At 38.3% G+C, this 27,001-nt stretch overlaps 1 protein-coding gene across 4 annotated transcripts in view; it reads right to left on the minus strand.

Annotated features, from left to right (window-relative positions):
* EXOC4 (exocyst complex component 4) overlaps positions 1–27,001 on the minus strand; it is an 805,456-nt gene that overhangs the window by 757,555 nt on the left and 20,900 nt on the right. For all 4 annotated transcript variants that reach the window (XM_032275643.1, XM_032275644.1, XM_032275645.1 and 1 more), the window contains exons 2-3: positions 25,649–25,838; positions 11,723–11,917 (exon numbers count right to left, since the gene is read on the minus strand). In XM_032275643.1, coding sequence (XP_032131534.1) covers positions 11,723–11,917; positions 25,649–25,838 — 385 coding nt within the window. The remainder of the gene's footprint in view (positions 1–11,722; positions 11,918–25,648; positions 25,839–27,001) is intronic.

Below are 27,001 nucleotides of genomic sequence, written 5' to 3' on the forward strand. Positions count from 1 at the left end.
GGAAAAACAATCTCTGATTCCAGCTTCACCAGAGCAGACTAAGATGATGTTTCTGACTCCCTATGGCTAAGCTTTGCCATTGCCTGAAAGCCTTGGGGTTATTGACAGTCTGGTATTAAAGACAGGCTTTCAAAGATGGCTGCATCAGGAGCAAGGCCAAGTGCCTAGAGCAAGAATACTTTTCCCCAACTCCTCAGCCTATATGCTAATCAACAGTGATCAAGTCAGACAATCAAAAGTGCCCATTCTTAAATCAGCCTGATAAAACAGTATCGATCAGACCCATTCAGGTGCCCTGTCTCCCTTAGGAAACCCAATACATATAAAGCAGACTTGGTGTACTCTCACCATTAAAAAAAGGATGCTGTCTACCTCCACTCTTCCTTCATTACTGCCAGCGTTATTGCATGTTTTTATTTAATAAACCTTCATCAGCTCAAATGAAGGGTTGTTATTAGTCGAGCTAACAGCAAATGATTATGCTCCAGAGAGATATCAGTGCTTGTTGGTGCATTAACAAAGAGGAGAAGGGCTGAGGTCAAGCATGTGTCAATGTAAATGAGGCGATATTAGGTACTAAGGACTTAATGCAATAGACTGCCAGGGAGATAATGGAATTTACAGGATAAGGCAAATTAGATGAAGTTATTGATAAGTGAATGACAAAATGCTGTCAAAGAAAAGGACCTTTACTTGTGAATTTCTTCTTTAAAGTATCTTCAGATCTATCTTGGAAAATAAAACTCAAAAACAGGATCAAATGTGACTTCTTGCTTCATGACAGAACTCACCCCATTACTACCATGAAATGCAGACTTGTTCTAAAAGCATACCATTTTATTAAGCTTTTCTTAAGCATTCTTTGGGTTCCCTCTTTTGTTGTTGGTTTTTTTGTTTTTCCTCTTTAAACATCAGGGCATGCTGCCACAAATAATTCCCATATTTTATTAAAGCAAAAGTGATATTTCTTTTTTTCCTCCTCAAGTAGGGGAAGCCAGGTCTTCTAAAAGACTCTATCATACTCTCAGCCTGAGCCTCACCGAACGGCAGCATCTGAGAGATGAAAAGTAAAAGAGACCTTTAAAGGTTGTCAAGACTGGGGTCCCACCCTAATTTCACAGATTAAAAAAAAAAGTGAGACCTATAATGATATTTTTTTCTTAGGCTTTGCATTTCTCCCAAATTACAAAAATAATACCTACTCAACCAAGAAAACCTGAAAAACACAGAAAATTACAAAAGAAAAAGGCTATCATACTGTCACTCATCTGATGCAGTGATATATATTTTAAGCTAATTCTTTCCAATCATTTTTCCATGCAAAGTGTTTTCAAAAATAATTGCTTTTAAACATGCTTCTTCCATTTGGCAATACAGTGGGAGCAAGTCCCTATCCCTAAACATTACATTTAGTATTTCCATACTAGTGCATGAGTATAAATATACATACAATGACTTAAACCAATTCCCTATATTTAAGTCACTGCTATCTTTTTACTTTCATAGATCTTACTGTGATAAGTACCCTTGTATACATATTTTTAACACAAAACAGTTCCAATTCTTCATTCTTTCCTTAAAATAAAATTCTAGAAGTGGATCCCAAGTGCTAAGCTATGCATAGTTGTAGGGGTTCTGATGTATAACTCCAAATTAAGAGCCTAATTTCTTCTAAAAGACCTTGTAACAGATCTGTTCACAATTACTTTCCTGATGAGATTAAACTATACCTATACTTGACACTGTAAGAGAAAGATAATTGTAAATTGCTCATAGGAAAGCTTAGAAAAAAACCTTTTTTGTTCCTAACCTCATGGTCCCTTCAATTCCCAGTTCCCATCAGTGTTCTATAAGAGAGCATTAAAACCTGGGTTTCTACTACAAACGGCAATAGAAGAGACCGCTAGGAAAGCCATTCTCTCTTAACAAGCATCCGAAAGTCACTCACCCCATCATGTTGTTACTCTGGGACAAGAAAAAGTTACAGAACAACTCTCTTTTTAAGAGTTGGCAAAGGAGGTCTCAGAGTCACTTCAGGCTCACACTTCAATCAAGACAATTTCGCCCACACTCTGCAAGAGCCCCAAATCCATTAGAAACGCTCAGCACTTACACAGCTCTTTACTAACATGAACTATTAAAATCCCACAAAGGAATGATAGAGGAATATGGCTTTTTTTCATTTCAAGAGCTAGGCAACCACAAGTAATTAGTATTGGGATGAATCTCAGAGATAATAGACTTCTTTAACAAGCTCCTCCTATCTTGTCAAGCCAAGCAAAAGCTACTGATTAGAATTCTCAGACCATCATCAAGTAGAGACTGAAGTCTCCTATCAACAACATGGATTGTCAAATCAGCTGCAATTTACACAAATATCTAGTTCCCATCTGGCCACAGACTGGCCAATCAAAAATCTGTTCAAGAAAGGTCATATGTGACGTTGAAACCAGAAATATGAAGGAGGATAGCAGCAAATGACTTAGGTATTCTTCTTTATTTCAAGTATTCTTTCTGTAGACTCAAGTGTGTAAACACAGTCACACTTGGTTTGTGTGATTAAAACAGGTATGCATTAGTGATGGTAACAACGGAATAGAAATGCTACTCAGTGTAAACAAGCCCAGACTCCTGCATTTTCTTTTTACCTGGCACTGGGAAATAACAATGGTGATACCTACACCATTTTAAATTTTTATGCTGTTTTACATTTTACAAAGCACTTTACCTGTACTATATTTCACTTTTATTCTCATAAGCATTCTATAATGTAGACGGGTAAGTATCTGTTTATCTGTTCTACAGATAAGGATACTAAAAAAACAGAGAAATAATGTGATTTATTCATCTAAGCTCAAGGAACTGGTAAGTTGTTGAATCAGACTAGAACTAAGAACTTCCTGCTTTTAAATCCACTGTTTCTACTATGACACACTACACATATCCACCACTTGTCAATTAGTAAATATATTATCTAATTTCAATCCATTAAATCCCTCCAGTAGGTCACATCAGGACCCACAGCAAAAATGCACAAATTAGAGCATCAAGATGACAGTTCTGAAGGGTGCAAGTCAATCCAAACCTGGAGAATCATCTAATTTAACTACTAACCTAAACCTATTTGACCAAATAATCAGACTATAACATCAGAATAAAAGCCAAACACTCATCAGCTCTATCCCAAAACTACAATCAATCACAATTGTTAATACAAACTAATAACGTCATCCCTGTAACTTCTGTTTACAGCATGACACTAGTAAACTGGTCTTTATGTAAAAATGGTGGTCATGGGGAATAAGAGTATAGGACACGCAAGGGAAAATAAAGGGGATTCATTCAAGGGTCATACCTGAATACACACAACAAAAATACATACTTTATTGTATGCATTCATTCATACAATGAAGTATGGCAACAAAGCAACTTCAAACAATAAACTTCTACATAAATGTGAACATCACCCCATGTGATGTGTGCCTTACATAAATACTTGTTTTCCAACTACTTACAGCTCGCTAAATGAAGACAAGGACAATAAGAAGTGCTCAATTCCACAGAACAAGCTACACCCTCCACCAACAGTTCCAAATCTGTCTGTATATTGGCATTACCTGGAGAATGTCAATAACCAAAGTAAGTGGCCCACCCCCTAGAGATTTATATTTAATTGGTCTAGGATGCGGTCTGACTTTAGAATTCTTGCAAGATCCCCTAATGTGCAGTGTGGGAATCACTGCGCCACAGCCAAGCAAGCCAAATGGAAATTGCTGAACCTTGTAGGCTTTAGTGCAATAAAACAGAATTTTCGTTGGCTTTAAAATAAAAGAGGCAAATGAACAGTAGATTAAAAAAGCAAAATTTTTTTTTAAAAAAAGGAAAACTAATACAATAACCAGGTGCCTATCAAACAATCTGGTTTCTAGAAACCCCAGCCTTCAAAAAACAAATATAAATAAAAAGGGCCTTGAGCAGCATGAAAAATAGCTACTACAAAGCCCTGAACTTTTACTCTGTAACAGAAAAATAAAGGTGTCACAAAACTACTCACTTAATTATAGATATAAAAAAACAAATTACTCATTTTGTTTTCAGCTTTTCCTAAATCTTCTTGAAGGGAAGATCAGAATGAAGGGGGGTCCCATATGTGGCTAAAAGCAGGTACGGCTGACCACCCCTATTTAAATAGCAAACTCCACCACCCCTACCCCAACCCCCAGTACTCCCAGTCTCCCTTTCTTATTGTATTTTTCTCCATAATAATTAGACTTACCATAATATGAGAGACACTATTTGTTCACCAGCTGTCTCTTCCCACTAGCAAGTAACATCCTCCAGTTAAGGCCACCTTCACAGATACACATACCAACAACAGAAGTTATCAACAATGGCATTATCACCTGTTAAAGACCCAATCATTTGTCTCTATAAAAATATGTGCCAGATTATTTCCAGATAAATTATTAGCATAGAATATTGGCCTCAGTCTTTTAAGCTGCTCTTCTACACAAGGAACAGATGGGCTTTAGTAATGGCTATTTCATTATTGATCACTGATATATTTTTATCATGTTGTGGAGAAATCCATATGAAATATTGGAACATTGTTGTACAGTCACTGAAACACTTTCAGGTTTAGTCCAATAAGCTCACTAGAATATTCCAGCTCCTGTTATCTACAGGGTTTTCACATCGATACTCTTCCCAGAGTAATAAGAAAAAACAGTTGTGAGATCTCAAAAACTTTCAAGCCAGATGAAAGGGATATATATTTTGGCCCCCTTTTTCTTGCTTGCACATTAATCGTTTCGCAGTGGATGCATGATCACTCATTCCTTGTGCATAAAGAAAAGAAAATAAGATCAGTCTGTTTACTAATGACACAATTTTATTGACACAAATAGAAGCAACCTCACTGGTCCACTGGTCCTCCTATCTAAGTACTCACAGAAACAGCAGCTTAACACCAACTCTTCTAACACTAAAACATTCTGATGACAAACACCTTCCAGTACTGATCTGGCTTATATCTAGTGATGATACACAGTGGATTAACATATTTAGTTACCGAAAAGTAAATTTTACAAGCTGATCTTGGATAGTTTACCAACCAATTACATTGCTTATCATTATACAATCAATGGGTACCCTATGAACATATTTTTAATGTAGACCAAGTAGGTAATTGATGACACCGAATCTGAAATTTGTCCATGCCAAATCCCAAAAATATAACATAGAATTGTGGGTCTTGGTGACCCATCTGTGCATGTGTTAGAGCAGACTAGAATTGCTTTCTGAGAAAAATCCTATCTGCCCGCAGGAGTTCCTTTAACTTTGAAAAAGGTGGGCTGGCCTTTCATTCAGATACATGTTGATGTTGGGTCAAGAAGAAAAGGAATCAAAACTGCTTAATTCAACCCTACTTCAACTTTCACTAGCTCAAAAGAAGTCCACCTCCAAGACGGTTTTTGAGATTATAACATGAAAGCAATCATCATATCATTTCTATCAGTAAAATTTACCAATTTATTATAAATAACATTTCAAAAACTAATTTATACTGCATATACTTTACGTACACAGTTTAATATCTCACTTAATCCTCTCAGCAATCCTTGGAGATACATATTCTTTTTTTTTTTTTTTTTTTTGAGACAGAGTCTCACTCTGTCTCCCAGGCTGGAGTGCAGTGCAGTGGCAGGATCTCAGCTCACTGCAACCTCTGCCTCTCGGGCTCAAGCAATTCTCCTGACTCAGCCTTCCAAGAGTAGCCGGGACTATAGGTGGGTGCCACCATGCCCACCTAATTTTTTGTATTTTTAGTAGAGACGGGGTTTGACCATGTTGGCCAGGCTGGTCTCAAACTCCTGACCTCAGGTGATCTGTCCACCTTGGCTTCCCAAAGAGCTGGGATTATAGGTGTGAAGCACCACCCCCAGCCTGGAGATAGCATATTATTCTTAACTCCAACTTTCGGCAGATAAATTACTAAACACAAGTCACCAAGCTAGTAAGAGTCAAAGTTGGGATTTAAGGATCGACGACCTAACCCAAATAAAGACCCATGCTGACATTCACAACCCTCCATGTTATCCAACGATTACAAAGGATCTTGTTAACTAAAAATACTACAAATATACTTACTTTTATTACACAAGATCTCAGAAAACTATTCAATTAAATAGCTACCCTACTCTATTTATCCCAGATATGGTCACATTTTCCCAGTGTAAGTGAAATAATTCCACTACACTATTCTCTCAGCAAAGCACTCTGGGATCCTCTGAGAAGAAGGCAGCCATATAAATATAAGTTGTTATTATAATTATCATAATAATCCTTATCTGACTACATAGCTATGGATTCTTTTTAAAAGGCATATAAATAAAGAAAGACAAAATGATTAAGAGACATTCAAAATCTCTACAATCTCAGGAAGGCTTCAAAATGAAAAAATTATTTTAGTCACAAGCCTTGTGACTGTCAGCTAAAGTGCTTCGAAACTATTTGCACTGGCTTGGTTTCCAGTGATTGAATGCAATTATGAATTGACTTCTATGGGATGATAAATCAGAACTTGTGTAAGTGGTTTTCAAAGCTCATCTGTGCAATTTTAGTTCGATGCAGACTTCTACACAAATTTTCCCTTAAAAAAAAAAGTTTATGAAAATATTAACTATCATGAAATACCTTCCTGGTTAGCTCATGCCACTGGGAAGAAGCTGCTATTCTTATATTAATAATTCTTCCCCGAATTAATCAGTCTTTGTACGTTAGAACCAGCAGCTGGAGTGTTTTGAGTGATAATGAAACCTGTAACAAGGCATCTTCAGCCGTCTTTTCAAGACAATAAGGGAATTAAAATTTCAATTTAAATGCAGAGGTTTGAAACACGCTTCACTGGCAAAATTACTTCAATTAATGTGAGTGGAATACAAAGGACAGACTGCAGAAATGTGATGCAGCAACCAGAAATTATGTCATTAATGTGCTTGCATCAACCCAGCACAATGACTGCAAAGGTCTAATTTAAACCACACATATCACAGAGCTACAGGCTACAATATTAATCAAGTCTCTGATTTCAATGTGATGGATACAGGCTTCTTGTAAGATCATTTTTAGCTTTTCATAAGCCAACAGCGGCTGTTTACCTTGAAGAAAGAAACAAAAGGCCAGACCTATTTGCAGACGTTCCCTGTCATGACAATTTAATTATTTTATGCAATACTCAGGTTATCATATCAAAAGAAGAAATAAATATCTCACCTACAAGCCAAGCCTATAGCTACCAGACCAGTCTGATGGTGAAGTAGGAATAGCAGGAGCTGCCAAGAGCAATGGGTCGCCATAGAGTTACTTACTCTGGATTTATTAATCTATTCTGAGTAGAGATTAAATTACTAAGCATCTGCATCTGACTTAAAATGGAAATGCAAAATCTTCTGACAAATAAATCCAAGGAAATCAGGGAGTTTTGAAAGACTAGATTGTTTTGTCTTCACTTTCCACTGATGTCTTTTAGCAAAGATTTCCATTTGGACCCTTGAGATGCCTTAAGTAGATTTTACTTCTAACAGCACATAACCAAGGGGAAAAAATGTGATTGTTTTTCATGTGAAGCCCAATAAAAGAGCAATTATAGAGCTTACTACTCACTTTTATATACAGAAGACCAAGTTGAAGGTATCTCCCAATCTTTTAAGTGCACTTTAAATCCTGCCTCCACGAAATCTCTGTATATTGGAATATACAAATCATTGTGTATTGAGATATGCCAATTCCCCAGATCATGCAAAGTTGTAAAATGGTAATGATATGAGAAGTGGAGTTGTTGAAAGAAATAAGTCAACAAATGTAACATATTTCAAATAGTACCAGCACATAGTAAGTACTCAATATATACTCGCTAGTGTTATCATTGTCATTCATTTAATTATTACAAAAAGGAAAGGTTAAAAACTAGAGAACCTTTCCATTAAACAATAAATAATGAAGAAAAGGCAGAACAAAGCTCCCACAAAAGAAACACCTTTTTCTCTAGGTAGTGGTATTAAAGTCTTCCAGATAGTCACCCATTTAGCTAACAATTTGTGAACTCTGACTATATGAGATACACTATGCTAAGAACAGGGTAGACAAAAATAGATAAGACAAAACCCCTCCCCTCAATGACCTACTACACAAACAAAAAGAATTATATTAAAATGAAACATACGATGTAATGGAAACATAAAGAAAAGCACCTAGCTATCTGAATATGTGGAACATTCAGACAGTTGATGAAATTTGAGCGAAGTCTTAAAAAATAAGTCATCATTTTCCAGGCAGACAGTATTGGGAATCAGTTCAGGGAAATATATGGTCAATTAAAAAAGAAAAATATATCACATCCTTATGCACCAGCAACCAATAGCTAGAAGCCTTAATAAATAAATAGCTACTGTTTCAAAAGACAAGAAAAGGTAATACCCAGAAATAAATCTAACAAAATATATATAATATCTCTAAGGAATATATTGCTAAGCATTATTGAAGGACACAAATGAAGATTTTAATAAATGAAAGGAATACTATGTTCACAGATGACTTAACATTGCAAAGATAATCTCTTAAATTCAATCGATTAGCTACTGAAGGTTCAAGTGATTCTCCTGCCTCAGCCTCCTGAGCTAGCTGGGATTACAGCCATGTACCACCATGCCCACCTAATTTTGGATTTTTAGCAGAGATGGAGTTTTACCATGTTGGCCAGACTGGTATCAAACTCTTGACCTCAAGTGATCTGCCCACTTCAGCCTCCCAAAGTGCTGGGATTACAGGCATGGGCCATCATGTCCACCCACAAAGACAATTTTGAATAGCAAGATCAGAGAATCTCTTCATATTCTGTCAAGATGTATTATAAAGTTATAGGAGTTAAAACAGTATGGTTTGGGAGCAGGTACAAATAATACCATTGAACAAAATAAAGAACTCAGAAACAGATCTATGCATATGTGAAAACTTGGTGATATCTGACCAAAATAGCATTATAAATCAGTAGGAAAATGATTCAATAAACAGCCTGAGCCAAGCGGCTATATAGAAAAAAGATAAAATTAGATCCTCCTTAAATGGACTTTTGATAGGTTCAAGAAGAAAACAGAGGAGATTCATTGGAATGGAAAAAAATTTCTTACATCAAAAATCACATAACAGGCTGGGCACAGTGGCTCACGCCTGTAATCCCAGCACTTTGGGAGGCCAAGGCAGGCAGATCACTTGTGGTCAGGAATTCAAGACCCAGCCTGACCTACAAAAATTAGCCAGGCATGATGGCACATGCCTATAATCCCAGGTACTTGGGAGGCTGAGGCAGGAGACTCATTTGAACCTGGGAGGTGGAGGTTGCAGTGAGCTGATATTGCACCCCTGCACTCCAGCCTGGGCGATAGAATTAGACTGTCGCAAAAAAAAAAAAAAAAAAAAAAAAAAATCACATAACAAAAATACTGAGAAATTGAGACTTTTTTGCATTAAAATTTTTAATTTATTTGTAACAAAGACACCATAAACAAAGGAAAAACCCCCAACTGGGAGAACATATTTACAATCCATCTAACAGGCAAGAAGAATATTAGAATATATAAAGAACCAAACAGAGAAAATGGAACAAAACCTCCAGAAAATGTGTCTTACACACTCTTTTGTGGACATGACTGTTCTTCCTCCCTGTTCCACCCACACCCCCACCCCAACCAAATAGTTTTATTGATTATTATCATACCCAACCTGGCTCAATCTAGATCTTAACCCTAGATCTCTGAATTAGGGGGAAAAAAATAAGATTTTCTTCTGTAAAGGTGGAAAGATGTAGACACAGCCTATGCCCCATTTTCCCTTAACACCCAACCTCCTCCCTCACACATGGTAGAGACCAGTCTTCAGTAGAACAATGAAGAGGACATGCAGAGAAAACACACAGGCAACATTCCACACATACTCTTGTTCCTTTGTCAGACTGGTTACATGAGTCAAACAATTATTTTTACTTAAGCTAGCTAGAGGTGAATTTCTGTAACTTAAAACCAAGAATTTAAAGTATTTAATGAGTCTTGAATATGTCAGAAAAAAAGGGACAGTATTCATTATTGATTAGCCATTCAGTAAATAAATAAGCCCTTAAGTAAAAAGACCATAACACAAAAATCTGAAATCCTAAAATGAACATAATTAACACAGAAATAAATTCTAACAACTTATTTTAGTCTGTGGCACTTACTTAAAAACAAGCCCACTCCAAAAAATCGTGATTCAAATAGATGTATATTTGCCACATAAATATATACATGCTTATCTATTCTGATTGCTGAATCTTGATGATTTAGCACAAGCTGCATTCATAATGCATCAATCAACACTAAAGGTGAAAAGTAATTTTTTTTCTATCAGACACCCTATAGTCATTATTATTAAAGAAGATGCCACTTTAAAAAAGATGCTGAAAATAGCCAATTCTTTTGTCACTCCCAAGAGCCAATCTTTTCTTGTTGTTGTTGTTTTGGGTTCTTTTTGAGACAGTGTCTTGCTCTATCACCCAGGCTGGAGTACAGTGGCACGATCATGACTCACTACAGCCTCGAACTCCCAGCCAAGGGCCAACTATTATTAATCTCCTTCCACTGTGGAAATGGACCATTCGGTCTTATCACATAACCAGGTTTTAATATCTGATAAAATATCATGGCACTTCTCACTCCTTGGTTACCAAATTTCCTTAAAAAGCTTCTTAGGAAGGACTTTTAGCAACATTCTTCTTGGAAGTCCGAATGAATTGGAACTACTTAGAGCATTGAATCTGTGTCTCTACCAATTCTCCTCAGTGTTTTTTTCCAGTGTTAAAGCCAATCTAATTTGGTGAAACAAAGATAAAGGGCTTCCACCTACTGTGGGGAAGAAAAAGACAACAATTCAAATAGAGCCCATCTGCTGCTGAGAGCTCCTATAGTCCTCAGCCAACTCTGAATGAGATGGAAGTGGGATTGGGTAGCTAGAAGGGAAGGGAGAAAGAGCAGCCCTCTCTAAGAACCACAGGCCCTGGAAAGTTAGGTTTATTAGGGAGCAAACTCTGTATTTCTATTTTTTTATTCATCTTCTTTCACTCGGCCACATGAACCACCAATTGCATCCTTCTGGGAACTTTTAGCAGTTCAGAAAGTAGCATGCACAATGAACTAAGATAGAGGCTAAAGGCTAGATTGTGGAGTACTCTTGCTCAATAAAGTTTCTTCCAGTATTAATTTTCCAAAACTTTATTTCTTAACAATTTCAAGGAAAAAAACAAAGCCCTAATGTAAAATTTCCTTCAAAAAATGTGTGGAACACTAGTATGTAAATCTTCGGAAGTTCTGTCTCATGTAGATTTCATTCTTTAAAATTGGATTCATTAACTATGTTCCTCTGAAGCTAAAAAACACTTCTCATTACCATTCTAACCTGATTTAAGTACTGGTTTCTTACTATTATATTTCTTGCCATTGTTACAAAGGCAGATAATACATAAATAATAATCACCTACCATTTCAAACACGAGAATTAGAAAGAGAACCAGTCAGGCTTCAGCTGTAAGGGCTCATGAATCCCAAGAGTGCAGTTTGTAATGTGCTATACGCATTACAGGACTCAGAGAGAACAAAAGAGAGTGCTTTTACATCTTAACAAAAATGACCCTTACCAGCATGTCAGTAGCACTGAGATAGTGCTTGCTGGCCATGCACTGTTCCAGCTTTTGAGGCACTTGCTTGATATTCTCAATTTCATCCAGCAAGTTCAGGACGTGCTTATGCTCAATTCCTTCAATCCAGAGTTTCCGAAGCTCATCCCGTTTGCAGTGTAACAGCATCTTGCATGAAAGCAGGTTCTCTTTTACCTGCAATAAAACAGATTCAGTCTTTGGTTAGTCCAAAGTCTTGCCGGTCTAAACCTGTAAACTAGTTAGTAGTCTTCACTGGTACTACTGCACTTAGCAGTTCCTAATTCCCATTGCCACTTACTCTCCTTAGTCTGCCTCCAATATTCTAATCCTGGTTCTGGCATTGACTCACTTGGGCACATCTCCACCTCCCTCTGTTTATAATTTCTCTCCCATGAAATGAGAAAACTACTCCCAACCTACCTTTGAGTGAATCTAGAAAAAACTACTAAAGAGAAAGCACTCTGAAAATATGAAGTAGCACATAAATATTAATACATCTAAAAAGGGAATGATCAATGTGAGAGTCCATGCTATTATACCTTCCCCAATTCTCCTTGCAAATTTCTTATCCAGCTGATAGGTCACTTGGTTCATGCTTCTAGCTCTAGAACTCCAGCTAATGTTTAAAACCAAGAAACTGGATGCTCAATTCAACTGACTAAAATAAAAATAACCCCATCTTCCAAAAGAGAGTAGGCACAACCACAGACAATATCAAAATAAAAGGACATACCAAGGCTTTTTTTGCCTTACATTCTAAATATTAGATATTAAATAAGACAATTCCCACCACTCCTATAGATCTGCACAGTATAGTAACTAGCATGGGCAAAACATGACAAAATAAAGGGGAGAGGAGAGGAATGCAGGAGGTAGTTGTGATGTACCTCATAGGAATAAGTCTTTATTTGCTCCCCTAATTGAAAATTTTCAATTTTTTCAACATGGAAAAATTTTAAAAACCATGATCTTTCAAAATTCACAGAACTACTTTCATATATTTTTGATAGTCCTCACATGTATTTTTATTTAAATTCGAGTCTAATATTTCTTTACAGTTTTGTTTCTGGTTTTTGTTTGAGGTAACATTTTCCACATGAAGACATCTCAAGTATATCACGTGGTAAGTTTTGCCAAACGCACACACCTGTATAATCCAAACCTTCATCAATACATGGGACACATGAATCACCGCAGAGAGTCTACCATATTTTTGATAACTGAAAATCTATATTCTTCATCTACAAGATTTGGTGTGATGATGAAAATATTCACTGACACTATACTTCTGGTGATTACAAAACTATATTTCAACACTTACCCAACAAGCATGGAAAATATGAAGGCAAAATGCTAAGATTAAAAGGTTTCTTGAAAAAGTACCTAATCCCTTCCTACAACTTCTTGACAACACCTAAATCATGCTTCTATGAAACTCTCCCACGTTTAAACAAACAAGCAAAAAAAAGTCTTGAATAAGAAGACCTTGTAACCTCTCTTAATAAGTAAAATAGACTGATTATTGATTGGGGGGGGGTGCAAAGACCCTGAAGAAGATGATTCCAATGATTCTACTCCTTCCTGCAATCCTACCAAAGTAATAGCAAAGAAACTTTTTAAGCATAAAGAGAGAACAGAGAGGGAGAACAGCAGATAAGAGATGATAACAAAACTGTGGAAACTAGCAAGAAGATGGACAGTAGCAACTAAACTAGCAGGCAAGAGAAATCTGAAAACCTTAGCCTGGAGTAGGATTTGCTAACACTAAAAAGGAGGCACCAAATACACTAAAGGCAGAGGTACTGGCTTAAAAGTTTCTATAGGAGTATTTTGAGCCCAAAATCCCTATCAAGCCGCACACATGGGTAATTCCCTCCCCACAGCATTGGCCAAAATCAGGAGCAAATGAATTGGAAAGGTTCTAGACAAAGAAATGCCAGGCACAGGTGAGGGGAGGGCATGAGACAGAAAACAGGAAGATGAAGTCAAAGTGGGATCTATTCAACAGTATGATCCTCAGCGCCCAGGGACCCTCAGTCTTCGTCAAACAGGCTCCAAAACACTGGCAGCTTGACTTTTCACCCCAACACAGAGGACATATGGCTTCTCCCTTGGGAAAGTGAACTGGTCCAAGTGAAAAGATCTATACAGATAGTGACATCTGAGGTTTCAATGAAGAAACTGCTGAGTCCCTACCCAATCATTATAGACAAGCTCCACAGCACGTTCTGAGCTTCCAATCAGCTTTGTAGTTAGTGCCTGTCTCTTAAACACACAAATTAGTTAGCCAAGGATCACCTGACATTCACAGAAAGCCTGCAAAATGGAATGACAGGCATCAAAACAACAACAACAAAAAAAAATTACTGAAGCCGGACATGAGGGAACAGAAACTATGCTGGAAATAGAATTTTGTGAAACTATAATTAACATCCTTAGGAAAAATAAAAGAAGCTATTACATAAATTAAACAAAGACAGGATGATATAAACATTTTCAAGAAATGAAAAACAACTCTTAGAAATTAAAACTGAAATTTTTTAAATCCAATAGAAAGGTTAGAAGGTATCCTTGTGGAGGAAATCTCCAAACAGGAAAACACCAAAAAATGAGATAGAAGGTAAAACAAAACAAGGGGATTGATCCAAAAGGTCCAATACTTACCAGATAGGAGTTCCAAGGAAGGAAAAGTGGGAAAAAAAATGGAGTGAAAAAAATAGTTTTAAATAAATTAAATAATTTTTTTTTAAAAACTGCCTGCCCAGTGCAGTGTCTTATTATAATCCCAGCACTTTGGAAGGCCAAGGTAGGGGACTGCTGGAGCTCAGGATTTCAAGACCAGCCTTGGCAAAACAGGGAGTCCTTGTCTCTACAATAAATTCAAAAATCAGCCGGATATGGTGGCACATGCCTGTAGTCCCAGCTACTTAAGAGGTTGAGTCAGGAGGATCACTAGAGCCTGGGAGATTGAGACTGCTAAGAGCCATGATTGTGCCACTGCACTCCAGCTTAGGCAACAAAGCAAGACTCCAGTTTGTTTGGTTTTTTTTTTTTTTAAGGAGAAGAAAGAAAAAAATAATGCCAGAACGAAAGACACGAGTTTTCAGATTGAAAAGGCACACCAAGTGTTCAAGAAAATGGAAGGTAAAAAGACCTAAGCCAGGACACATTATTCTGGCATGTAATAACACAAGACATAAAGAGACAATCATAAAAGCTGTCAAAGAAAAAAAGGAAAAAACAGAACCTATACAAAGCCTTGTGAATCAGAATGACATCGGATTTCTCTCAGCAGCAACATTAAAAGCCACAAAACAAAAAAATGATATACCTTCAAAATTTTAAGACAGAATGATTTCCCGGAAGAACTACCAATCAAATATGAGGAAAGAATAAAGACATTTTCAGGCATGCAAGCTCTCAAAAACTCAACTTCATATGCACTGTATCTCAGCAAACTACTGAAGAATGTGTTCCACACAAGAGAAAACAGAAGAGAAGAAACAAGGGATCCAGGAAATGCAATACAGAAGAAAGGCAAGAGGACTATCCAATCAGCAACTTCAGGAAAACAACAACACAATTGCATAAGAGAAAACATAATCACCGTGTGCTGTATGGCTTGGATGTAAATATTAGTGTAGTTATAAAAAGGTAAGTACTGATCATCTATTTAACCAAAACTAGAATACAACTACATAGAGAGGATGAAGAAAGAGGATGTGGTGGGATGGGGGAGAGATTGGGAAGGGGGCTAACTCCTCATCTTCCATAGTTGGAAGCTAATATACAATATTTAAAATAAAAAAACACAGCACAAGCACACTATTAGAAACAGGAATACCTAAAACAGAAAAACTGAAAGAGTAAAAGCACCTCTGAGATGTTGGAACCGGGACTGATTAGGATTAGGCAGGGAAGTCCAGGCTTGTATCATCATTTGTGATTTTATTTAACTTTTAAACATATCTCTCAAAGCCATTCCTAGATTCCACCGGAGTTCTTAAAGTCTCTGGGTTAAGAACTCCAGCTATCAAATCACTCAATTTTAAATCTCTTTTTTTTTTTTTTTTTTTTTTTTTTTTTCAGATGAAGTCTTGCTCTCTCACCAGGCTCGAGCACAGTGGCACAATCTTGGCTCACTGCAACCTCCACCTCTTGGGTTCAAGCAATTCTTCTGCCTCAGCCCCCCGAGTAGCTGGGACTACAGGCACGCACCACCATGCCCCGCTAATTTTTTTTTCTATTTTTAATAGAGACAGGGTTTCGCCATATTGGCCAGGCTGGTCTCAAACTCCTGACCTTGTGATCTGCCTGCCTCGGCCACACAAAGTGCTGGAATTACAGGTGTGAGCCACCCCGCCTGGCTCCATTTTAAATCTGAGCTTAAATCTGTTAGAATCTGACTTCCGATAGCCTACTTATCTCACCTTGCTACTATAATTCTCAGCTTTTTCCTCTATGTGTAATGGTTACTGCGGAAAGAGTTAAAAATAAATTTTATGTCATACAACACCGAACTAGTAGGCTCTTGATCAGAGTGGGGAACAAACTTATAGGGTGTCAGTGTAAACTCCTATCTGATTGTCAGTTTGGCAAAATCCTATCTGATTGGGAAAAGACAACTGTGGCATTTCACACTAGGATATATACAAGGTAATCAGCTCAATTCTCACTTTTGCTTACTACATGGAAGGAAAAGTGAAGTCAAATTTGTAGGAGGTAAAAAATTGGCATCAGGCTGTATAGAAAATGACATCACCAAAATTCTCTAAACCGCAGTAACAAAGCTACAAACCAACGAAACTACAGGTACTTTTTTGTTTTTTGTTTTTGAGTCGGAGTTTCGCTCTTGTTACCCAGGCTGGAGTGCAATGGCGCAATCTTGGCTCACCGCAACCTCCGCCTCCGGGGTTCAGGCAATTCTCCTGCTTCAGCCTCCTGAGTAGCTGGGATTACAGGCATGCGCCACCATGCCCAGCTAATTTTTTGTATTTTTAGTAGAGACGGGGTTTCACCACGTTGACCAGGATGGTCTCGATTTCTTGACCTCGTGATCCACCCGCCTCGGCCTCCCAAAGTGCTGGGATTACAGGCGTGAGCCACCGCGCCCGGCCTACAGGTACTCTTAATACTAAATTGCCCTGAGGCTTCCGCTTTATGATTAGAAAGTCACAGACAAGAAAAATGTTTTTTTTTTTAAACTGGGGGAGGTCAAGCGTGGTGGTTCACACCTGTAATCCCAGCACTGGGAGGCCAAGGCGGGCAGATACCTGAAGTCAGATGTTCGAGACTAGCCTGGCCAACACGGTGAAACCTTGTTTCTACTAAAAATACAATAATTAGCCGGGCATGGTGGCACATGCCAGTAGTCTCAGCTACTCAGGAGGCTGAGGCAGAAGAACTGCTTGAACCTGGGAGGCAGAAGATGCAGTGAGCAAAGATTGCACCACTGCACTTCAGCCTGGGTGACAGAATGAGACTCCGTCTCAAAAAACAAAAACAAAAAAAACTCGGGGGATAGGGTCCGTCAGCCACAAAAAGGAAGAAACATGAAGAATCTCAAAAACATTATGCTGGCTAGGGGAAGGATAGCTTTAGGAGAAATACCTAATGTAGATGACGGGTTGATGGGTGCAACAAACCACCATGGCATGTGTATACCTATATAACAAACCTACACGTTCTGCACATGTACCCCAGAACTTAAAGTATATAAAAAAAAAATTATGCCAAGCAAAAGAAGCTAGACACAAAAGAGGGTATAATGTACGAAGTTCCAGAACAGGCAAAACGAATCCATAGTGCCAGAATTCAAATCAGTAGTTGCTTGGAACAGGATGTGAGAGAGAAATGACCACAAAGAGGCAGGAGAGAATTCCGGGGTGATGGTAACACATTCAGGGATATATACGTTTGCCAAAACTCATTGCACTGCACTTTCAAAACACGTGCATTTTACTGTATGTAAACTATACCTCAATAAAGATGGAAAATGCAGCCACTATGGAAAATAGTATGGAGGTTCCTCAAAACATTAAAAAATAGAACTACCATATGATCCAGTAATTTCACTACAGGGTCTCTATCGAAAAGAATTGAAATCAGTATGTCAAAGAGATATCTGCACTCCCATGATCACTGCAGCTAAGTGTCCATCAACTGATGAATAAAGAAAATATGGTATAAACACAATGGAATACTATTCAGAATTTAAAAAGAAGGAAATCTGTTCAGGCGCGGTGGCTCACACCTATAATCCCACCACTTAGGGAGGCTAAGGTGAGTGGATCACTTAAGCCCAGGGGTTTGAGATCAGCCTGGGCAACCTGGTGAAAACTCATATCTATAAAAAATACAAAAAATTAGCTGGACATAGTGGTATGCACCTGTGGTCCCAGATACCAGGGAGACCAAGGTGGGAGGATCGCCTGAGCTCAGTAAGTCGAGGCTACAGTGAGCCAAGATCGAGGCACTGTACTCCAGCCTGGGAAACAGAATGAGACCCCGTCTCCAATAATCCCACCAAAAAAAAAAAAAAAAGAAAGAAACTCTTGTCTTTTACAACAACATGGATGAACCTGGAGGACATTATGTTAAGTGAAACCAGCCTGACACAGAGAGATGACTATTGCATGATTTTCCTTATATGTAGAGTCCAAAAATTCAAACTCATAGAAGCAGAAAGTAGAGCAGTCGTTACCAGGGGCTTGGGGTGAGAGGATGGGTTGAGATGTTAATCAAATAATATAATACTTCAGTTAGACAAGAGAAGTAAGTTGAAGAAACCCACTGTACAACATGGTGACTACAGTGAATAACAATGTATTGTATGCTTAAGAATGGATGAAAGGGTACATTCTAAGTATTCTTACCACAAATAACTGACAAGCATGTCAAGTGATGTGCATGTTAATTAGCTTGATTTAGCCATTACGCAATGTTGACGTATTTCAAAACACCATGCTGTATACAATATATGTAATTTTTATTTGCCAATTTTTAAAAATTAAAAAATGAAGTTTTTTTTAATGGTGAAGATGAAACAGAGCTATACCCATCAATGAATAATAACATTCAAATCTTAGAAAAGTACCAAATTCCACTGAAACATTTATTTTTCAAAACTCTGTTCTTTTATAAATGTGATAACAGTATTTTCATTTCATTCTATTTAATTTATAAGGATAATTAAGATTGAAAAATCATGTTACTCTGGTTCTTCCTTAAATCTATGAAAAGTCAGCTTGTTCAAGCCATGACATCAAGTCAGGGACAAATTTCCTTTGCTTTCTCAGAGGTTTAGTAACTTTACTGTTGCTCATAATCACCTGTTCAGCAATAGCTAAAATTTCACAAAAACTGCAAGTCACCCTAACTAGAGACTATTAGAAAAAGAGAAAAGAAAGAACACAGAGCCCAAGAAGCTATTATGAATAGAAATATGAGACAATACAGACAGCAGAGAAGCTGAAATTTTTGCAGACCTCTCTTGGGAAAGATAAAGGGGCGAGAAAAGCTAATGGGGCCTTTGAATACACTCCCTTAGCATTTGCGAGAGGAAGACCAGAGACATATATAGTGAGAGGGGCTGATGGACACAGGCCTGGGGAAGAGAATGGAAGGCTGTAACTTTAAAGTCATAAAATCTGAAAAGTACTAAATTTGGGCCAGGAAGTACAGGCTCATGCCTGTAATCCCAGAACTTTGGGAGGCCAAGTTGGGCAGATTACCAGAGGTCAGGAGTTCAAGACCAGCCTGGCCAACATGGTGAAACTCCATCTCTACTAAAAAATACAAATATTAGCCAGGCATGGTGGTGGGTGCCTACAATCCCAGCTACTTGGGAGGCTGAGGCAGGAGAATCACGTGAACCTGGAAGGCAGAAGTTGCAGTGAGCCAAGATCACACCACTGCATTCCAGCTTGGGCACAAGAGCAAGACTCTGTTTCCAAAATAAAAAAGTGCTGAATTTGGATCAAGAAAAAGATAAAGAAGGGAAGGAATGCCTCTGAGTATACATATTATCTGTAATAAAATACAATAAATATGCAAACAGCTCATTGAAACTATAGACTAGGAATGTCCTGAAAAGTTCTCTATGAGCCAAGGACAGTAAATGAAAATGAATGTGTTGACATTATTCTTAATTTTAAAAGTATAAAATATTGAGATGTCTTGTTTTTGTTGAATTTTGTTGGCAAAAGTAAATCTACATAAAAGCATTATCATAGGTTTTCTCCTACCATAAGAGACCAACCCAATTTTTTCCATGAAGTCTTATAGAAAGCGCCTAGAAAGAACGAATCTCGGAAATACCATGCATTGTTCTGTTTAAAAGCCTTTTAGAACTACAGATTATTTTTAAACTACCTTCAATCTTTTATAGCCCATGCTTTCTTTCCCTGGGTTTTTTCAGCTGCCATTCTAAGGCCTGAAATTCTGAGAGGCTCCCCTCAACCCTTTCCAATATCTTCCTTTGAGCTGCAGAGCCTGAATAAATACAGTACACAAATACACACGCACCTGAACTTAATGGAAAGAAAGATCACCTCATGGTTCCTGCAACTGCATTAATGCCCTCTAGAGTGCTGTACACACTTAAAATTGTATCTTGTTATTACCCACTGTTTAGTATGTCCATCTCTAGAAACCCAAAGGCCTTCTTCCCTTTCTCATACAAGCAGCTAGAATTTTCCATCTCGTATTTGGGCTGTAAATAACTTCCTACCAAACGATGTTGTTCAACTAGGACATTTTTTATATTAAGGCTATTCCTCATTCTAATTCTACCTTTCAAGGTATACTCTCATTTAAAAGCCAAAATTATTTTAGGTACACCTTAAATAATGAATGTTTCAATACTCAATGATTAAGCCCGCCCTAACAACTTCACATGAATAATCACGTATAGTTTTCCTCATTATAGCCAAGAAAAATGAGATTCAGAGCTTAATCTAGCACCAATAGGGCAGCCAAAATTGGGATAAAACATTGTTTGTGTGTACATCACGACAAAGCCAAGTATCTCCCCTCCACCTACCCTGCTCCAGTGATAAGCGTTAGACTATATTGCAACTTTAAAGAAATCTGAGGTCATCTCATTCACCTAGTACACCATAGAGAAACATACCAATTCATTTGGCCCAAGTCCCCAATTTGTATCAACTCACATCCATCTATTTTGGTGCTGCTGCTATAATAAGCTGATCGTAATTACGAGAGACATTGGCAGAACCTATGGAATTGGAGGTTTTCCAATGCAATAACATCTCATTTTGAGAAATTTTACAATGCATTCAAAAGTAATACAAATGCCCAGTTATTCTGCTTATTGTCCACATTACTTGATCTGATCAATTGTACATGGTATCAAGGCTGAGCTTATGAGCCTTCCATGAGACCTAGTCTCTGTAAAAAAAAAAAAGAAAAAAAAAAAAATTTAATTAGCTAGGCGTGGTGGCAAGCGCCTGTAATCCCAGCTACTCAAGAGGCTGAGGCAGGAGGATCCCTTGAGTCTAGGAGTTTGAGGCTGCAAAGAGCTATGATGGCACCACAACACTCCAGCCCAGACAACAGAGACGGACGGACGGAAGGAAGGAAGGAAAGAGACAGAGACAGAGAGGCAGGGAAGGAGAGAAGGAAGGAAGGAAAAGAAAGAAGTAATTTTTTAAAGAAAAGCTTCGACTATCAGAAAAGAAAGTTAAATCCATATGTCAGCTCATATGTATCCTCAAAAGCATAGACTCTACCAATATAATATAAATCAATGTATAAAAGTAATGTTAAAAAATGAGACGTGTAGGCCAGGCACAGTGGCTCACACCTGTAATCCCAGCACTCTGAGAGGCCAAGGCAGGGGATCATTTGAGGCCATGAGTTTGAGACCAACATGGGCAACACAGGGAGAAAAAAAAAATCTGTAAAAGTCTCTGCAAAAAAAAAAAAAAATCAAAAAAATTAGCCAGGCTTGATGGAACGCACCTATGGTCCCAAATATTCAGGAGGCTGAGGCAAGAGGATCACCTGAGCCTGGGAGGTTGAGGCTACAGTGATTCATGATGATGCTCCTGCACTCCAGCCTGGGTGGTGGAGAGAGACCCTGTCTCAAATGGGAAGCATAAACCGTTTTGTGGTCTCAAGCTTTAAAAGGTGACAATGCACAAATATGAACATCTTCATCTGCCTTGGTTCCCACTGAAATCTACTTCCAGCACAGCAGCTGGAGTGGGCCTTTTAAAATGTTAACCACATCATGTCATTCCTGTGCCCAAAACCTTACAACAATCATTTTTCCCCTTATACTCAAGAGTTAAAAATCAATGTCTTTCCAGTGACCTACAAGACCCTACGTGACTTCCACCCACCCATCCACCACTCCACACCACATGCCCCAGCTCTCTCATCTCTCTCCTGCCATCTCTCCCCATGCCTCAATTTGCTTCAGCTCGCCAACCACGTTGCTGTTGCTGCTCCAAACCTCCAATCATGCCCCTGCCTTAGGACCTGGGCACCTGCTTCCTTTCTTCCTGGAGTGTTCTTCCTGACACTCTCCCTAACCTCCTTTAGGTGTTGGCTCACATGGGAACTCAGTGAAGCCTTTTCTGTCCAACCCAGCTAAAACGGCAACGCCTAGTCTCCCTTCCTTGCAGGGTGAGGGTGAAGGGTGGTGGGGGTGGGGGGGGTGTGGGTGTCTGTGTAGCACTTCTTACCAACCGCTTTAACACACTTTACTTACATATTCATTTACAGTCTGGAGTCTGTCTCCCCTGATTAGAATGTAAACTCCACAAGGACAGAAATGTTTGTGTTTTCTTCACTTCCATACCCTAAAATCAGAACAATCCTCAGCACAAAGCAGACACTAGATACACAGACACTACATACATGTTGTTAAACATTATCTATTTGTTTGTTTTCTATCCTCTCATTTGCACATAAGCTCCATGAGGACAGGAACTGCTGTTTCCCACTCGTGCAGTCCTAGCACCTAAAACATAACCAGCAATGTAGCAGCCACTAGACAAATACTTGCTGCATGAATCCTTATTCATCTGGCAGAGAAGAGAAAGAAAATTTCAACTCAGATCTACACATTCTCAGCATCTTGCTGGGCTCTGAGATAACGTAGCCCAATTGTTACTGAATCATCCATGTTTTCACTTTAAAAAAATGCATACCTGTATTTCATATATAATCCTAAGTGCAATTAAAAACCAAAAATGACAGGAAAAGATTAGTGAGAAAACCATCAGTGTCTCCTTGGTGATAAGAAATGGACTGTCATGGTACAAAATTGTCAAATTATGCAACAAAAACAAATTCATTTTCATTGTCCCCCAACACTTTTATTTTCACATTAATCAATTATTAAAGGCTCTTTTGAAAAGAGCTTTGACCCTGTCTCTTCCCAATATTGAAGCTAATTCATAACCCAGAATAATATAGCATTTACTTTCTTGACAACTATCAGATATAATAAAGTTTTGTTATTTTCTTTTGCTCAAAACTCTGGCATACTGAAAATGAGGCTGGTAAGAAATGTGGCTACTAAAACAAATGTGAAATGATCAAGACAAGGCTCTTTTTCAATATCAGGCAAACATTCTTTGTTTGCGGCAAAGATGCTATCGACTCAGAGTGACAGGAAGCAAAGCAGAAATCACTGCTGGTGCTTCCCATGAGATTAGGACAAAGTCCTTTCAGTCAACCAGACTAATCAGAAAACACAAATACCATGAGGTCCTTCATCTTTGCTGTGATTACCCGAGGCAAAGCCAGAAAGAAGGTCGGCAGCTCTATACATTTATGGTCTGACCCCTCTTGAGCTTAGAATGTTGGGTCAAAATGGACTACAGTTTGCTTTAAATCTAGAGCAAGTGACCTATAGCTTTACCTAGTTTCACAGATAAATCCATAGGATGAACTCAGCACTTGTAAAGGCAAAGAATTACAGTATTCCTTTCAAAAATGCCCAGTTATAGCCAGGCATGGCGTGTTTGCCTGTAATCCCAGCTACTCAGGAGGCTGAGGCAGGAGAATTGCTTGAACCCAGGAGGCGGAAGTTGCGGTAAGCCGAGATCATGCTATTGCACCTCAGCCTGGGCAACAAGAGCAAAACTCCATCTCAAAAAAACAAAAAGAATGCCCAGTTAATTTTAAAATGTAAAGAGGGTAAACACATGGCTCCCAAAAAGGTTAAGAGCATACTAATTCTGGAACTAGACTCTTTGAAGCTGAAAGTCACATATCATCAGTATTTGTAGAAGCATAATTGATGTATCTGCTTACAAAATCATAATGTAAGGTTTAATGGACAGAAAAGAAAACATGAAGATGCCATATGCACAGCTATTCCTGGGCAGATACAGGCCAGGCAGTCCCCTAACCAGTCTCATAGCACAGGGCAGCTAATTTTAAACCATGCATCCCTAAGTCCCACAATGGTAGGGGGGGATCAAGCATGAAGCTTTGGACCTCTCACCCCAAAACCAAATAAGAGGAGAGCACTGCCTCTCTTAATGTCTGATATGCTGGTATTCTGCAAAATATCATAGTTTAAAAAAAAAAAAAAAAAAAGGTTTCTGTTGCTTTAAAAATGCCTGAAAACCAGCAGCAAAGGCTTTAGAATAAGGGAGACCAGAGTTCAAATTCCAAATTCATTGAGAGATAATTAGACATAATCAGGCCTTGCGAAGAATCAGTGTTCATAAGTGGTAGCAATCATTGTTATTTATCACAGGCTAGTACCAAAAGGTATTAAAGGAGTGATCTCAAAATACACAACTGAGAACCACATAACTTCAGTGTTACAGTACATAACCCTTATTTGATCAGTTCATCCTCTGGCCAATTACGAAAATATTCCTTACAAACCCATTTTATCCCTTAGGTACTAAAGACATAGTACAGGGAAGGAACAAGGAGGGGTGGGAGAAGAGAGAGAGAGAGAGAGAGAGAGAGAGAGAAAGAATGGGGGGGAAAGAAGAGAAGAAAGAGGAGAAAAAGGAAAAAAGATAACAAGAATAAAAAATAAGAAACTGTTCCAAAACATGAAAAGAAAATTACAAAATAAAATTTAATACACACTAGTCACAACTAAAGCATGATATTCAAGAATTTTGGTTTTTAGCCAGGCATGATGGGTCACACCTATAATCGCAGCACTTTGGGAGACTGAGGCAGGAGGACTGCTTGAGCCCAGGAGTTCAAGGCTTTAGTGAGGCACCACTGCACTCCAGACAGGGCAACAGATCAAGGCTCCATTTCTATTTTTTTTTTAAAAAAAAATTGTTTTCATAAACATTTCATTATATTTTTAAATAATTTGTAGGTTAAATTTTCTTCACTTCACAAAACATACCAAGAATCCATGATAATTGCAGACAAATCACAACCAACTTCAGTGTCGGAGATATACCCTCTTATGTGGTTTGGATTCTGATAAAAGGGTATTCAGTTGGCTGCCCTCCAATTCATTTCAGTGTAAACAGGTTGGCCATTAAGATTCAGAACAGGCATTGACTCAACAGTCAGAATATTATGCTTTGTTGTTTAGACATGTGAAGTACAAGAATAATTGCTAGAATGAGAAAGGAGAATACGATGGCCAATACGCCTCCTAGTTTGTCAGGGATGGATTATAAGACACAAGCAAGGGGAGGCCATCACAATGCAGTGAGAAGTAATGGCAGAACCAAGGATAAGATACAGGGGAGAGGAGAAGTCAGTCGAGGATGCCTTCTGTGATCTTTCCCAGCCAGGCTTTCCAGATACCTGCAGAAAAGTGGCATTTTGAATCAATTGTTAAGAACCATTAGCCACTACTATGGCTCCTCTCCAAGCTGTAACACCTATACTGACAGGAAGTGCTGCCATCACCAGACAAGAAGAAAGGAGGAATACCTGCTTTATTTTATTTCGGGAGTTAGTGATGCGCTCTGTGATGCTCTGGTATGTGCGAATGGCTGTCGTCAATTCTGTGTAGTGCTGCACGATCAATTCATCCAGGTCACGGTCACATTTCTCGTAGGCTTCTTCAAGGCGGCCCTTCTCATTTTCCCTGTCTTCGACATCGTCACTAGTAGACAGAGTCCTGGTGAAGGCAGAGAGTAGATCAAGCTGAGTAAACTTAAAGTAAAATGCAAAAGAAAGCTGACTTAGTCCAGATGCTAGCACATTCATCTTACTAAATGGGAAATGAAATAAGTTACCAAAAGAAAACAGAAAACTTCCTCCACGGTTAATTCCAATAGCCCATCTAAGTGGATTTGTTGTTGCCTATCCAAGGCACCCTTCTCTTCACCTGTGTCATGGGCACTAGAACTGATTTTAATCAGACAGCGGGCAGGAATGAACTGTTCAAGAGACTGGGTAACTCTTGATTTGAGTGAACTGTTGTAATTCCTAATAATTCCATTCTCCTTATCAGTGACAAGTCTGGTCAATGAGATAGACCTAAGGAAGTACTAGGAACAATTTTCTGCAAGAATAATAACAAGAAAAGGTCCCTTTCCTAACCCTAGATATCACTGTACAAAGGTAAGATACGCAAGACACTTCAACCATGTTACAACTATGGAAGGAAAAGCCAAGAGGAATGCCAAGCTACCACTATGTCCTTGGCCACCAAAGCAGCCAGCCCTGCAGCTGCCTTACCCTCAGGACTTCTTAGGGGAGATAATAAATATCCATTGTTTAAGTCGTTTTCAATTGCTCTTCTTTCATACATAGCTGAAAGCACAGTAACTGATAAAATACAATGAGGAAGCACCTTCCAAACAGCTCATTTGAATGACCTGAATTTGGTATGGAGCCCCCAGCAATCTGGAAATAAGGTCATATTAATTCTAAAATCTCTTACAATAGCAGTCAGCCAAGCTATCCTACCGGACGGTTCCTGCACTCACTCATCTTCAAACAGCACTAACAAGATTGATATGAATCAACAATAAGCAGAGAATGAGATAGATATACTTATTAAAAATATTTCAATAACTTCGTTTGATACGTGGACCACAGATCTTTGTTTCCTCTATCTTTCTCGGAAAATTTTTTTTAATTTAGTATTGTAATCAGTAACAAAAGAACCTTTTCCTCTTATCTGTTGGCTGTGGTAATTTAGAGTTTCATTAAATTCCCTCAGATTTGTCAGCTTATACATTCAGCCTAGTTTATTTCATTTATCTTTTTTAATTTAGGGAGGGGGATATTTTAGGTTCTATGACGGATGCCATCAATTATAAGTCCATCATTAGA

The sequence above is a fragment of the Sapajus apella genome, unplaced genomic scaffold, assembly GCF_009761245.1.
Source record: "Sapajus apella isolate SASKATOON/1434 unplaced genomic scaffold, GSC_monkey_1.0 scaffold7, whole genome shotgun sequence".
Taxonomy (NCBI): domain Eukaryota; kingdom Metazoa; phylum Chordata; class Mammalia; order Primates; family Cebidae; genus Sapajus; species Sapajus apella.